At 38.6% G+C, this 16592-nt stretch overlaps 1 protein-coding gene across 3 annotated transcripts in view; it reads left to right on the top strand.

The window, feature by feature from the left end:
* Window positions 1-16592, top strand: part of DNAH8 (dynein axonemal heavy chain 8) — a 335701-nt gene that overhangs the window by 81901 nt on the left and 237208 nt on the right. For all 3 annotated transcript variants that reach the window (XM_058733804.1, XM_058733802.1, XM_058733803.1), the window contains exons 23-25: window positions 5014-5149; window positions 7055-7170; window positions 13087-13193. In XM_058733804.1, the coding sequence (XP_058589787.1) occupies window positions 5014-5149; window positions 7055-7170; window positions 13087-13193 (359 nt within the window). The remainder of the gene's footprint in view (window positions 1-5013; window positions 5150-7054; window positions 7171-13086; window positions 13194-16592) is intronic.

The raw sequence follows: 16592 nt of genomic DNA on the forward strand, positions 1-16592 counted from the left end.
TTTACATCTCTGTGACTGATTTATAACTGGTGATTATAATTCCTGTCACCTATTTTGCTCATCTCTCCAGAAAACAAAAGCACCAGTTTGTTTCTATATTTATGAGTCTGTTTCTGTTTTGTTCTATTTGTTCATTTGATCATTTGTTTTGTTTCCATCCATGTTGTTGTAAATGGCAAGATCTCATTCTTTTTTTATGGAGGGTAATATTCCATTGTTTATATATACCACATCTTCTTTACCCATTTATCTATTGATGGGTACTTGTGTTGCTTCCATGATTTGGCTATTATAAATAATGCTGCAATAAGCATAGGATGCATGTATCCCTTTAGATTACTGTTCTTGTATTTTTTGTGTAAATACCCAGTAGTGTGATCACTGGATCTATTTTTAACTTTTTGAGGAACCTCCATATTGTTTTCCACAGTGGCTGCACCACTGTTTGGATTTTCACCAGTGGTGCAAGAGGGTTCCTTTGTCTCCATGTTCTCACCAACACTTGTTTCTTGTGTTGTTTTTGTTTTTGTTTGTTTTTTTTTTATTTTTGGGACAGAGAGAGACAGAGCATGAACGGGGGAGGGGCAGAGAGAGAGGGAGACACAGAATCGGAAACAGGCTCCAGGCTCCGAGCCGTCAGCCCAGAGCCTGACGCGGGGCTCGAACTCACGGACCGCGAGATCGTGACCTGGCTGAAGTCGGACGCTTAACCGACTGCGCCACCCAGGCGCCCCTTGTTTCTTGTGTTTTTGATTTTAGCCATCCTGACAGGTGTGAGGTGATATCTCATGGTGGTTTTGATTTGTACTTCCCTGATGATCAGTGATGTTGAGCATCTTTTCATGTGTCTCTTGGTCATTTGTATGTCTTTTTGATGTTAAGTTTTTCCATCTTTTTTCAGTGGAATCCTTCAGGCTGGCTTCTATATTTTTAATATGACTCCAGTAGTTTTTGAAAGCTTCCTTGCTTTCTGGAACTAGAGGGTACCTTACGCTCATCTTGTACATTTCCTGCCCCAGGTCTGGGATCACCCATTTCTCTAGTTAGCCCTCATGCCTTTCCATGTTACCAGTGGAAAATGGTACCTGGAGATCACAATCTGGGTCCTACGAAAGGCACTCATTTTAAACTTTTAGTCATTCCTTATAGTATTATTTCTACATCTCTAAGTAATATACTTCGGGTGCTATTTCTTGAGTTAGCAAATTTGCACATTATTTTCTTCCCGCTTCAATAAGTGAGCATTTAGCTTTTTGACCTTATCCTCTATCACTCCTCTTTTGTCTTCTCAATATAGTTATAAAATTATTTTTAGTTAAACAGTGATAGTAAGTAGCAACACTTTATTATGCCTGTGTAAATATCAGCCAATGCAGAATCAAGTACTGAACATACAATACATCTTTTCTTATACAACTTTTTGTTTTCCCTAGGGGTTCTAATTGCCTTTCTTTTCACATTTTCCTTCAAATACGCTGTTATTTCAGAGTCCCATTTTTCTCCCAAGAGACTTCCTCTCAGAGACCTCTGAATCCCTGTTTCAACCTGAGTTGATTACTGTCCAGGTCAGCTGCAAAATTATAAATCCAAGACTCTCCCCCATCTGCTCTTTTTACTGGATTCCATATTATTCTATGAGGGAGAGCCCTTCAGATTCCGTAATGATCTTTTCTCAGCAACTGAAAATTTCCAAAGAAGTCTCCTGTTTCCTGCTGCAGGGGCTAGGGGTAATTTCCTGCCTGCCATTTTCTTCTCGCTCATCCTAGAATCTCACTATATGTATGTACTTCATACCAGGCCCTACTTATAAACAAACACAATTAAAAGGGGCAGGGAATACCTATATGGATGTCCTTCTTTTTGTTCCACTTATAATGATAATCATCTTCTATTGGTATGTACCTATAATTGTTGTGACACAGTCAACTGCTCAGTGAGGAAATACTCACACTTACCAGATCGAATTTACTTTGAAAACATGAACCAAGAATTTTTATATGCATAGAAAGAGAAACAGATCACACAAATCGGGGAAATTGGGACAGATTAAGTGTGAGTGGGTGTGAATGTGGCGATTGCATTGACATCACAACAGAAGAAGTTATTACTATTAGATAAGTGTTAAGTCTCCAAACTGCAGGCAGAGATACGAGAGGTGGAATTTTGAAGAGTGCTTTGCCAGTCAGTATGCCCCACTCACTTGCGTCAGAGATATCTAAGGTCTAGTGATATGTGGGCTGCCTTTGCATCAGGTAGGCCATTAATAGTGAAGGCAGAGTAAGATTTAAAATGACCGGGAAAGTCTAGTAATACTCTGGACAGAATTAAGTTTTGGAAACATGCACACATAGTGCTAATGTTGGGGGGGGGAGGAGGTTAGTTTGGGCCAACCAGTGGTTTCAGACCATATTTGGGAACCAGGGATATTTGTAGTCATTCAGTGGCTTCAAATTGGATCTTTTGCTCTGTGACGCTGAGGCTGGGACTCTGCAAACTACATTTATCTTTGGCCAGCTGGCTCCCTTTTAGGTTTTGCCAATAGTGCTGCTAGAAGAAGGATGGAGGAGAGAGAAGGGACTTGCTCTTTCCTGTTTTTCTTCCCGTTCCCAATACAGTCAGACGACCTCTCTTAACTGGCAGTGGCAGTTAATCCTAGGTTCTAGCTTTTTCCAGTCCTTCCAGGACCAGCTTCTTGTGCTTCTCAGATGTACCAACACCATGACGTCTCTCTCTGAGCTCCTGAGGCAGTAGCACCAACTGGGCAGTTCCCTCACTTCCCAGCTCTAGGTCTAAAAACTCCAGCCTCTTGCCTTTGCTCTCCCACTCCCCAGGTATGGGAGCTGCTTCCTGAAGTAACTCTCTGTGTGACCTTTGCATCCCTTTTGCCTTTTTTGGTCCTTTAACAGTTGTTTTACCAATTGTCTATATTAAATCCTCTCATTCTGTTGGTTAAAATAGCTGGTGTGGCATCTGTTTTCCTGACGAACCCTGACTGACATATCTGATTCTCGATAGGTATACAAATGGAATAGAAAATCAGGGAAATTTGATTCAAGTTATGATAGGAAAACTGGTAAATACATTAAAGGTTGTTAAAAGTCATTTCAACAAAATCACCTTGGCTCCGTAGAGACAGAAAATAGATTAGTGGCTGCCAGATGGGTGATGAGGAGGGACTACTAATGGGTATGCGGGTTCTTTGTGGGGGGAAATGAAAATGTCCTGGAATTAGATAGCAGGGATGGTTGTACAATTCTGTGAATATACCAAAAACCAATGAGTTGTACACTCTACAAGGGTACTTTTTGTGCTATTACATTATGAATTATATCTCAATTAAAAAAAGAAAGAAAGAAAATCATTTTGACTGTCTTTCCAGTCTGTCCCTGGACTTCCCCTCAGTATTTCAGTCTGTTCTTCTCTGAGTTCTAAGAATGGTCCATGGAGAAAGTTTTCGACCTCTTTTCAAAATCTAGGTCCTCCAGATGGGCTCTAGATCCCACACCTCCTTGCCCTCCTGGCAACCTTCCTCCCCTAGTCTTCTTCCCTCTCTTCTAGATCTTCAACTTCGTCCCCTCCACCGGACTCCTCCCCCTCACAGTGTAATGTGCCGGATTATCTTTTCCTTGCCAACAAACAAAAACCTTCCCACACCTCCCTTCACTTCTCATTCACAACCAAACTTCACCAGCTTCTCGTGCATGCTGTCTTCACTTCCCCATCTTTCAGTTCCCATCTCCATTTGCTTTCCTCCAATTCCTAGCTTAGGTGATTTCTGGCATGGATTATTATTGGTAATAACTTTATGGAGATGTGGTTCACACACCATGCAATTTTACCCATTTAAAGCGTACAATTCAAGGGTTTGAGTTTATTCACGGAGTTATACAGCCATCGCCACAATTTTAGAACATTTATAACACAATTTCATCTCAACCTCTCCAGCCCTAGGCAACCACTAATCTGCTTTCTGCCTCTTTAGAGTTGTTTGCTTTCCCTGCTTATCTGAAGTGGCTCTTACCACTGGCATTCCAGTGTTTACCACTGTGGTGAATAAATTGGGAAGGGTGGAATGCTCCCATTTATTTTTCTCTCTCTAAAATGTTATGGACATTGTAGACATGTCAAAAAGTCTATTCAGTTTTATAGACCAGTTTCCTTTTCTGAATTTAACTACTTCTCAGCTTCTTCCCAAAGCCTATTCGAAAAGTTCAGAAAGGCAGAGCACAGACTTTTAAATTGGACAATGCTGGTTGTAAACTCCTATGTTTACCACCTGCTATGTGATTTTGGACAAGTTACTCATTCTTTCTGAGCCTCAGTTTTCTAATTTGTGAAATGGGGACAATAATATTACCCATCTCAAGCAGTTGTCATTTAATTAAATGAGTTAATACACATAAAGCTCTTAAATTGATGCCTGGCATAAGCAAGCACCGTGCTCACTTGCTCACTTAAAAGCCTTATCTCGTTTGAATCTCAAAGCAACACTTTGGATTATCTTTTTAAAAACTTCTCATTTTCAACTTTTGACATCATTATCTCTCCTGTCTTTCAGCTTTCTTTCTTTCTTTCTTTCTTTCTTTCTTTCTTTCTTTCTTTCTTTCTTTCTTTCTTTCTTTCTTTCTTTCTTTTGTTTTTCTTTCTTTCTTTTTTTAAGTACACTCTACCCCTAACACAGGGCTTGAACTCATATCCCCAAGATTAAGAGTTGTATGTTCTACCGACAGAGCCAGCCAGGCACCTCTGCCTTCTTTCTTTTCACCATATAAATGTGAAGGTAGATGTTTATGTGTGATTGAATCAGGTAAGTTTTTATTTTTCTTTCCTCTTTTTCTTTGCTTGGGCCTTCCCAGGTATGCCTTTAGCCATTGAGAGTATGGGATCTGAAACATTATGCTATTGGCAACTATCTCTAGTTATTTTCAAGTGCTGTTAATTATAGTTTTATAAATTAAGTTTCACAGTATTTTTAAGCATCTGTAAATTAATAGTCATTGCTTTATTTAACAGACATACACAAAAGAATGGGCTGATATCCTAAACCACAAAAGTAAGCATGTGGAAGAAGCTGTCAAAGAACTTATATTAATATTTGAAGCTATTTATGAAGTTAAGGACAGTGGGAAAACAGCAAAACCGTTACCAGGTAATTTTGCTAGTTCTAAAGTTTGAATTGCAAGAGTTATAGATATGTTTTCAGGTGGGTGCCTTCTGCTTAGCAGGTACCAAGATTCCAGACTCCCTGAAGGAAAGCATGTGTTCAGCATACACCACATTATTTGCAGAAACTGCTTAGGCACAGTGAAACTGTGCAGAAACTGCTTAGGCCCTTTTTATATCAACTAGAGAATAGTGGGAATCAGGACCAATGCTGCAAACAGTCTTAGGCTTGCTATTGTTAATCTCTCTCTGTCTCTCTTTGTTTCTTTCCAGTACAGCATTCTAAAATGTCTGGAGACATTTTTAGTCATTGTGCATCATGGGGAATATTATTGGCATCTAGTGGGTAGAGGTCAGGGGTGCTGGTGACAGCCCTACAGGGCACAGGACAGCCTTCAATAACAAAGAATATCAATAGTGCTAAGAATGAAATCTTGCCATTTGCAACAATATGGATGGAATGGATGGAACTAGAGTGTATTATGCTAAGGGAAATAAGTCAGAGAAAGATGAATGTCATATGGTTATATTCGTATGTGGAATTTAAGAAACACAACAGATGAACATAGGGGAAGGGGAGGAAAAATAAGATAAAAACAGAGAGGAAGGCAAACCATAACAGACTCTTAAATACAGAGAACAAACTGGGTTGCTGGAGGGAAAGTGGGTGGGGATGGGCCAAATGGGTGATGAGCATTAAGGAGGGCACTTGTTGGGATGAGCACTGAGTGTTCTATGTAAGTGATGAATCACTGATTTCTACTCCTGAAACCATTATCACACTATATGTTAACTAACTTGGATTTAAATAAAATTAAAAAAAAAAATAGTGCTGGGGTGCCTGGGTGGCTCATTCTGTTAAGCATCTGACTTCAGCTCAGGTCATGATCTCACAGTTCGTGGGTTCGAGCCTTGTGTCAGACTCTGTGCCAACAGCTCAGATCTTGGAACCTGCTTCGGATTCTGTGTCTCCCTCTCTCTCTGACTCTCCCCAGCTCACGTTCTGTCTCTCTCTGTCTCTGTCTCTCAAAAATAAATAAACATTAAAAAAAATAGTGCCAAGGCTAAGAAACTACGAGTTTAAGTAAGTATTGACAGCATGTTTTCTTTTTCTTTTTTCCACTTAGTTTGTCTACTTAGTTTAATTAGCTTTCTTCAGAAGTGTCGAAAACCCCAAATATCAGCTTATTAAGTTAGAGTATTCAAAAGGTAAACACATATTTTAGAAAGATAATATGTAAAATGCTCTTAAAATTTTTTTTGAGGGGGGGAGGGGCAGAGAGCGAGGAAGAGAGAGAATCCTAAGCAGGCTCCATGTTCAGAGCAGAGCCTGATGCAGGACTCCATCTCATGACTGTGAGATCATGACCTGAACTGAAATCAAGAGTCAGGCACTTAACTGACTGAGCTACCCAGGTGCCCCCAAATATTTTTAATTCTGTATACTAAGCTGCAGCATATATAAGAGTGTATTTCTTAGTAGAATTATGATTCTATTGAGATGAGTGATTTAAATTGAATTCAAAGATGATTCCTACAGAAACAAGTCTTAAATTTTTAAATTAAGAACTTTTAATTTTTTTTAATGTTTATTTATTTTTGAGAGAGAGAGAGAGAGAGAGAGAGAGAGCGCACGAGCAGAGGAGAGACACAGAAACCAAAGCAGGCTCCAGGCTCCGAGCTGTCAGCATAGAGCCCGACACGGGGCTCAAACCCACAGACCACGAAATCATGACCTGAGCTAAAGTCAGATGCTTAACTGACAGAGCCACCCAGGCACCCTTAATTAAGAACTTTTAAAGAAGGGGTTTCCTAGGAAGGTTTGGCCGTATGGAATAAATCAAATGCTCAATACTAAAGGTTATATTTTTGTTTTATCATTTATCTATAGAACAGAGGAAGCATGTTGCTTTTGGAAGTGAAACAGAAGAGGGTGAAAACCCTGATTATGAGACTAATATCCTGCCTCAGGCTGATTTTAATGATAAAGAAGATGAATTTAAGAAGGTATTTGCTACAAAATAACCTCATACAATGTATTAGAATTATTACTCCTTGGATTATACATGACCCCCAACTGGTGCTTCTTCTAGGCAGTTCTGCAGCCGACCTGTATGGACTTACAACCAATCTGGACTTATAACAAAATCCAGAATATATAATTTTCAATGCTACACTGTAGGATCTGGCAAGATACAGCAAATCCTTTTAGTTTTCCCCAACACTATCACCTTTTAATGTGATTCTGTCAGTACAGTTATATATAATTATCTCCCTCTATTGTGATTGACCATGTTTTCTTATATAGTAAATGTCATACTTCTGGGATTGTAGTGAGAATTCACTTGACTCAAGATGTTTTTAGTTATTGTATTGAATAGAGTTAGGTATATTGCAAGGCCACATTTTGATTCATTTGAGCCCCAAGGATCTGCGTTTTTCACTAGCACCACAGATAGACTATGGATCCCTCCCCAGGAGAAACCCTGGGTGGGCAGAGTTTCAACACTGTGTTGAGATGTATTGAGAGTGGAGGTTGAGAAGGACTCATGGGTTTCTTGTTCCTTTCTAAGCCTCACCCTTGCGGTCATGCCTCAGTTGTAAATGCAGCTCCCACATGTGTGCTAATCCCTGCTTTCTCCTCCTCCTGTCAGTTTTCTTTTAATCCCTCATATTCACCTTCTTTTCCTTCTTTCTGTATTTTACACCTCTAACACACACTGTAATACAGTTTTGGAAATGAATAGCACACATCTGTTCTACTTTCACCTTCTTTGGCAAGAAGGGTATCATCAATGGATGGAGAAGCACTTCCCCGCTAGACTAGATTTTAGCTGTTGATTTCTTCTCAGTACCATGCTCCAGGCGGCCATTATCAAGCAGTAGGAGTCAGCTGGAGTGAGGCAGTGTATGCCCATGCCAGCCATCCTTCTCTTCCTTTTTAAAAAAATATTTATTTATTTTTGGGAGAGTGCAAGCGGGGCAGGGAGAGGAACAGATGATCTGAAGTAGGCTCTGCGCTGACAGGCTCACAGCGGTGAGCCAGGATGTGGGGCTGGAACTCACCAACCAAACCGGGAGATCATGACCTGAGCTGAAGTTGGTCGCTTAACCGACTGAGCCACCCAAGTGCCCCAGTCCTTCTCTTCCAGTTGCATTCCCTTTGACACTGGCTGGGGTCCCTAGACCAAGTCTGATTATCATCAAAGGAGGATCATCAAAGTTGGAGGATCACTTGAAGTCAGTTGCATTAGTGCAGTCACCGCCTACATAGCCTCTGCCTCTCCCATCCATCATCCTCCACAGTGCTGCCAGAATGGTCTATCTAACATAAAAAACTGACTCTGTCATGCCTGTGTTTTAGCCTGGCAATTCACCAACCCTGATCATATTTCTCTTTGCTCATGCCTGATAACCCTGTCTTCTGATCCAACTCAACCTGGCTGGTCCACCCTGTCTCAGAGGAGCAGGGCGTAGAATGGAGAGGAACACTATGGCCAGAGCCTGGCCCTGGAGGTGTGACTCATGACTCACCGTGCAAGCGAGACTTGGGATCCAGATCCCTGCCGAGGCTCAATACTTGTTCTGTGTTCTGACCAATAAACTTGGTGACTCTTCTGGAGGGAAAGAAGGGCTTAGACAGAGGGGCAAACCATGGTCCCAGGATGGTGGAAGTTTTATCCCATATACATTTGGTACTGTACATTTTAAAATACATTTATCCTCTAAGCTGAGCTTTTTGTTTATTTTATTTTTTCCATTTTAGTGTGGAATCTTTTATTTATATTATTTTTTTAATATAATTTATTGTCAAGCTGGCTAACATACAGTGTATACAGTGTGCTCTCTTGGTTTTGGGGGTAGATTCCTATGATTCATCGCTTACATACAACATTTGTTGTCCATCCCAACAAGTGCCCTCCTCAATGCCCATCACCCATTTTCCCCTTCCCCTCTCCCCATCAACCCTCAGTTTGTTCTCTGTATTTAAGAGTCTCTTATGGTTTGTCTCCCTCCCTCTCTTTTTGTAACTATTTTTTTCCCCTTCCCTTCCCCCATGGTCTTCTGTTAGGTTTCTCAAGTTCCACATATGAGTGAAAACATATATGTCTTTCTTTGACTGATTTATTTCACTTAGAATAATACCTTCCAGTTCCATCCACATGGCTGCAGATGTCAGGATTTCCATTCTGTCTCATTGCCAAGTAGTATTCCATTGTATATATAAATCACATCTTTATCCATTTGTCAGTTGATGGACATTTGGGCTCTTTCCATAATTTAGTTATTGTTGAAAGTGCTGCTGTAAACATTGGGGTACATGTGCCCCTGTGAATCAGCACTCCTGTATCCCTTGGGTAAATTCCTAGCAGTGCTATTGCTGGGTCATAGGGCAGATCTATTTTTAATTTTTGGAGGAACCTCCACACGGTTTTCCAGAGCAGCTGCACCAGTTTGCATTCCCACCAACAGTGTAAGAGGGTTCCCATTTCTCCATATCCTTGCCATAAGCTGAGTTTTTGAAAGATAGACTTATGCCCATACCCCTGAGCATTAAGAAATGTACCATATTTAATAAGTGGGCCAATTTTTGAGGATTGAGCAAACCAGGATTATTTTGAATAAGGTGTTTTTGAGCTTTTGGCTTTTGAGTAAGGTCTTACAGTTTACTAGGGGGTTTATGAAATGCAGTTATTCAAATATTGTTTTTTGTTTAAAAAATACACAAGTAATTTGGGATTGAAATTATTTCTACAATATGATTAAAATTGTATAGTTTATTATTTATCTTCACATGTCACTTCTAATATTGTATTATTGCTTTGGGGTGTTAAAGTTCTTATTTTCGACACTGAATTTAATAGTATTTCTTTTTTAAATGATTTTATTTCCAGGTATACAGCTTTATAATTTGACATCTGTATACACTACAAAGTGATCACCACCACAAGTCTCATTACCATCCATCACCATACAGTTGACCCCCTTCACCCATTTCACCTACCTGTCAACTCCCTTCCCCTTTGGTAGCCACTGGTCTGTTCTTTGTATTTATGCATTTGTTTTTGTTTTATTGTGTTTGTTCATTTGTTTTGTTTTGTTTCAGATTCCACATGTGAGTGAAATTGTATGGTATTTCTCTTAGTCTGACTTACTTTGCTAACTATAATCCCCTCAAGGTCCATCCATGTTGTCACAAATGGAAAGATTTCATTCTTTTTTTAAGGCTGAGTAGCATTCTACTGTGTAAATATACCACACCTTCTTTATCCATTTATCTATCAATGGACATTTAGGTAGTTTCCATATCTTGGCTATTGTAAATAATGCTGCAGTGAACATAGGGGTGCATATATGTTTTTGGAATAGTGATTTCATATTTTGGGGACAAATACCCAGAAATGAAAGAGCTGGGTCATGTGGTGGCTATATTCTTAATTTTTCCATAGTGGAAAAATTAACTGACTGAGCCACCCAAGTGCCCCTCATTTAAAGCAATTATTGATTAGAATATACCTATTGCCATTTTGTTAATTGCTTTCCGGCTATTTTTGTAATTTCTTTCTGTTCCTTTCTTCTCTTTCTCTCTTCTCTTGTGGTTTGATGACTTTATTTAGTGTTCTAAGTTTCTCATTCCTTTCTCATTTTCTTTGTATTTTGCTTTGTGGTTGCTCTGAGGTTTACGTAAAATATCCCATTTGAATAGTAGTCTTTTTAAAATTGACAGTAACTGAATTTAAACACATTTCAAAACTTTACTTTTTTCTGCCCCACTCCTGCTATTTATATTTTTGGTGACACACTTTACATCTTTTTGTTTTATACTTCCTTTAATTATTATAGTTTAGCTAATGTTACTGCTTTTGTCCTTTAACCTTCATGTTTGCTTTATATGTCAGTGACTCACTACCTTTGTTATATATTTACCTTTTCCAGTGAGATTTTTACTTCCATATGGTTTGTTATTATTAATTAGTGCCAATATTTTTAAGCATAATGAAATCCCTTTTACGTTTCTTTAGGGCCAGTGTAGTGGTGATGAACTTTAGTGTTTGCTTAACTGGAAAGCTATTAATCTCCCCTTAAATTCTGAATGATAATCTTGCCACCTAGAGAATTCTTGTTTGGAAGTGTTTTTTTTTTTTTTTTTTTTCCTTTCAGTTCTTTGAGTATCTCATGCCATTTCCTTCTGGCCTGTAAAGTTTCTGTTGAAAAATCTGATTGCCTAATGGGGTTTCCTGTGTATGTAACAAGTTGTTATTTTGTAACAAGGATTATTTAAAAAATTTTTTTAATGTTTATTTATTTTTGAGAGAGATAGAGAGAGACAGAGTGTGAGTGGGTGAGGAGCAGAGAGAGAGGGAGACACAGAATCTGAAGTAGGCTTCAGGCTCTGAGCTGTCAGCACAGAACCCCATGCAGGGCTTGAACTTATGAACTGTGAGATCGTGACCTGAGCCAATGTCGATGCTTAACCAGTTGAGCCACTCAGGCACCCCTCTTTATCCTTAACTTTTATCATTAAAAAAATTTTTTTTTATTTAGAGAGAGAGTGCAAATGGGGGAGAGGGGCAGAGAGACAGAGAGAGAGAGAGAGAGAGAGAGAGAGAGAGAGAGAGAGAAAGAATCCTAAGCAGGCTCCACACTCAGCATGCACCCTGACGTGGGGCTCAATCCCACAACTGCAAGATCATGACCTGAGCCAAAATCAAGAGTTGGATGCTCAACTGACTGAGCCACCCAGGTACCCTGGCTTTTTATCATTTTAATTATAATGTGTCTTGGTGTGGATATCTTTGGGTTCATCTTATTTGGACTTCTGTGCTTTGTGCACATGGATATCTGATTCCTTCTTCAGACTAGGGAAGTTTTTAGCCTTTATTTCTTTAAATAATTTTTTCTGGCTCTTTCTCTCTCTTCTCCTTGTGGGATCCCTATAAACACTTTTTCCACATGATGTTGTCCCAAAGGTCCCTCATGATAGTTTGATTTTTCTTAATTCTGTTTTCATTTTGCTGCTTTGGGTGAGTTCCACTGCTTTTCTTCCAGCTCATTGATCTGTTCTTCTACTTCATCCAGTCTGCTGTTGAACCCCTCTAGTGTATTTTTCAGTTCAGTTATAACTTCTCTTTGGTACTTTCTTTTATTTTCTCTTTTTGTTGAAGTTTTCATTGTGTTCATCCATTCTTCTCCCAAGGTTGGTGAGCATCTTTATGACTGTTACTTTCATCTTTATGACTGTTACTTTATGACTGTTTACTTTATGACTATTGCACTTTTTATCAAGTAGATTGCTTATCTCTCTTTCATTTAGTTCTTTTTCTGAAGTTTTTTTCTTGTTCTTTTGTTTGGAACATATTCCTCTATCTCCTCATTTTGCCTAATTCTCTTGTGTTTGTTTCTATGTATCAGATTATTCATCTGCATCTCACAGTCTTAAAGGAGTGGACTTGTGCCCAGAATTTCAGTCTCCTCCCATCACCAGAGCCAGACACTCAAGGGGTGTCTCTTATGTGTGCTCTGTGTGCCCTTCTGTTGTGGCAGGGCTGTGATTGTGGCACAGTGGTGGGTAGACTTATCACTCAGTCTGGCTGTAGGACATGGCTATGACTGCTGTGATACCATGTTGGGGAAGTTGATCTTGCCATGCCATCATCTTGACCCCAACTTTATTTTTTAAGTTTATTTATTTATTTTGAGAGAGAGAGAGAGAGAGAGAGAGAGCATGTGAGCAGGGGAGGGGCAGAGAGAGAAGGAGAGAGAGAATTCCAAGCTCTGTGGTCTCAGCACAGAGCCTGACGTGCGGCTCAATCCCACAAACTGTGAGATCCTGACCTGAGCTGAAATCAAGAGTCAGATGCTTAACCAACTGAACCACGCAGGTGCCCTGAACCCAACTTTTAATATGATTTCTTGTTACAGGAATGTAAAGAGGTCTATGCTTTTTTCTCTCATCAATTGCTAGACAGTCTTCAAAAAGCTACACGGTTATCTTTGGACACAATGAAAAGAAGAATATTTGTTTCAAGGCAAGTTGAAAATATGCTAAATAAGTCTGGTAATGCTATCATAACATAATGCTAATATTACCTCTTATTTTGATAAATTTAAATTTAAAAATATAACATTTATGAAAAGACTATATTAAAATATATGTGTAATACTGTAAGAATAGTGATCAGATGAACAGTCATGTTCCTAACATCCAGGCCAAGACAACATTGAACACCAGCATTCCCCTTATCAGTCCTTTCTCTGCTCACCCAAATGTAGTAACCACTATTCTGAACTTCATACTTATTATTGTCTTGGTTTTCCTTATAGTTTCCCAAGTTTGTATCCCTAATCAAAGTATTTAATTTTGCCTGTATTTATGCTGTTGTCAGTGTGATGTTTTTGTGATTCATCTATGTTGATATAATTTATTTTCACTTAGGTATACTTGGAATATACACAATCTGTTTATTCTCCTGGTGATGGTCATTTGGGTAGTTTCCAGCTTGAAATATTCTGAATAAAGCCAATGTAAACATTTTCATACCTGTCTCTTGCTACACTTGTTAAGAATGGAATAGTTGGGCCATGGGGTATGTGAATAGCTCATTTAACCATGCAGTGCCCAGCCTGAGAGTCCCCATGGCTCCTCATCCTTGCAGACAGTTGGTATTTTTCAATTAGAAAATTCTTGCCAAGAATGGGGCGTGAAATCTCATCTCACTAGGACTTAAATAATCATTTTCTTGGATACTGATGAGATTGAACATATTTTCATGGCTGTGAGCCATTTGTGCCTTCTTTTCCTTGAAGTTTCCTTTTTTTCTTTTGTCATGTCTTGTCTTGACTAGGCTTGGCTTCTTTCCTTCCTTCATTTCTTTATTTTTTGCCAGTTTTTTTCTATTGGATTGGACTTATTTATGGAAGTTCTCAATATATTACTTTGTTGATGATAATATAGCAGATATCTTCTCCCAGTTGTACCTGTCATTTCATTCTCTTTATGGTATCTTCTGCTGAGTTTAAAGTATTCATGTTTATCAATATTTTCTTGGAAACATTAAAATTCATTGATCCTTTCCTTGTGATTTTTATGTCTTTTAAAAGAAATCTTTCCTTACCTCATGATGTCTTCTAAAATTTTATACTTTTGTCTTCTATGTTTAGGGATTTAATCCACATGATATTGATTTTTGTGATTCTGTGAGGTAGGAGGCCAATGTATTTTTTCCCATAATTGTAAGTTAACCAAACAAAAGTTGTTGAAAAATTAACTTTTTTCTTTGAGAGGATTAAATTACATTGCATCTATAGATCAATTTGGAGAGAATTAGCATCCTTATAATATTGAGTCTTCCATCCAGAATCATGATTACCTCTCCATTTAAGTCTTCTTTACTATTTCTTAATGAAATTATATAATTCTCCGTGTAAAAGTCTTGCACATTTTTGTTAGATTTATTCATTGGCTAATCATGGCTGAATTTTAATTTAATCACACTGTTACAATCTCCCAACATGATTCTGAACTTGACAAATTTTCCTTCTGTTTTGTTCAGTTCTTGTTTTATGTGTTTTAAGGCTATGCTGTTAGGTGCATTTATGTTAGTTAAATTTGCTTAAAGCACCTTATCTTTTATTTTTATTTTATTTCTTTATGCATATTAATTCTAATTCCTCTAATTCTTTTTAGTCTGTCATTAATTTTACCTTACCAGCTTTTTTGGTATATCACTTTTAGCCCTCTGTTCAAACCTTACTGTGCAATTTTTTTGTTTTATTTCTTAAAAGCATCATATACCTGATTTTTATTTTTATTTTTATTTTTTTTTTATTTTTTTTATATTTAAAACCTATTTTATTTTTTTTTTAATTTTAACATCTTTTTTTTTTTAATATATGAAATTTACTGTCAAATTGGTTTCCATACAACACCCAGTGCTCATCCCAAAAGGTGCCCTCCTCAATACCCATCACCCACCCTGCCCTCCCTCCCACCCCCCATCAACCCTCAGTTTGTTCTCAGTTTTTAACAGTCTCTTATGCTTTGGCTCTCTCCCACTCTAACCTCTTTTTTTTTTTTTCCCCTTCCCCTCCCCCATGGGTTTCTGTTACGTTTCTCAGGATCCACATAAGAGTGAAACCATATGGTATCTGTCTTTCTCTGTATGGCTTATTTCACTTAGCATCACACTCTCCAGTTCCATCCACGCTGCTACAAAACGCCATATTTCATTTTTTCTCATTGCCACGTAGTATTCCATTGTGTATATAAACCACAATTTCTTTATCCATTCATCAGTTCATGGACATTTAGGCTCTTTCCATAATTTGGCTATTGTTGAGAGTGCTGCTATAAACATTGGGGTACAAGTGCCCCTATGCATCAGTACTCCTGTATCCCTTGGATAAATTCCTAGCAGTGCTATTGCTGGGTCATAGGGTAGGTCTATTTTTAATTTTCTGAGGGACCTCCACACTGCTTTCCAGAGCGGCTGCACCAATTTGCATTCCCACCAACAGTGCAAGAGGGTTCCTGTCTCTCCACATCCTCTCCAGCATCTATAGTCTCCTGATTTCTTCATTTTGGCCACTCTGACTGGCGTGAGGTGGTATCTGAGTGTGGTTTTGATTTGTATTTCCCTGATGAGGAGCGACGTTGAACATCTTTTCATGTGCCTGTTGGCCATCCGGATGTCTTCTTTAGAGAAGTGTCTATTCATGTTTTCTGCCCATTTCTTCACTGGGTTATTTGTTTTTCGGGTGTGGAGTTTGATGAGCTCTTTATAGATTTTGGATACTAGCCCTTTGTCCGATGTGTCATTTGCAAATATCTTTTCCCATTCCGTTGGTTGCCTTTTAGTTTTGTTGGTTGTTTCCTTTGCTGTGCAGAAGCTTTTTATCTTCATAAGGTCCCAGTAATTCACTTTTGCTTTTAATTCCCTTGCCTTTGGGGATGTGCCGAGTAAGAGATTGCTACGGCTGAGGTCAGAGAGGTCTTTTCCTGCTTTCTCCTCTAAGGTTTTGATGGTTTCCTGTCTCACATTCAGGTCCTTTATCCATTTTGAGTTTATTTTTGTGAATGGTGTGATAAAGTGGTCTAGTTTCAACCTTCTGCATGTTGCTGTCCAGTTCTCCCAGCACCATTTGTTAAAGAGACTGTCTTTTTTCCATTGGATGTTTTTTCCTGCTTTGTCAAAGATGAGTTGGCCATACGTTTGTGGGTCTAGTTCTGGGGTTTCTATTCTATTCCATTGGTCTATGTGTCTGTTTTTATGCCAATACCATGCTGTCTTGATGATGACAGCTTTGTAGTAGAGGCTAAAGTTATACCTGATTTTTAAATTCAATCTGATTATCTCTGCCTTTTAGTAGACTTTAATTTGTTTATATTCATTGTAATTTTTTGATATAGTTACACTTATGACATTTCC

The sequence above is a fragment of the Neofelis nebulosa genome, chromosome 6 (assembly GCF_028018385.1).
Source record: "Neofelis nebulosa isolate mNeoNeb1 chromosome 6, mNeoNeb1.pri, whole genome shotgun sequence".
In the NCBI taxonomy this organism is placed as follows: domain Eukaryota; kingdom Metazoa; phylum Chordata; class Mammalia; order Carnivora; family Felidae; genus Neofelis; species Neofelis nebulosa.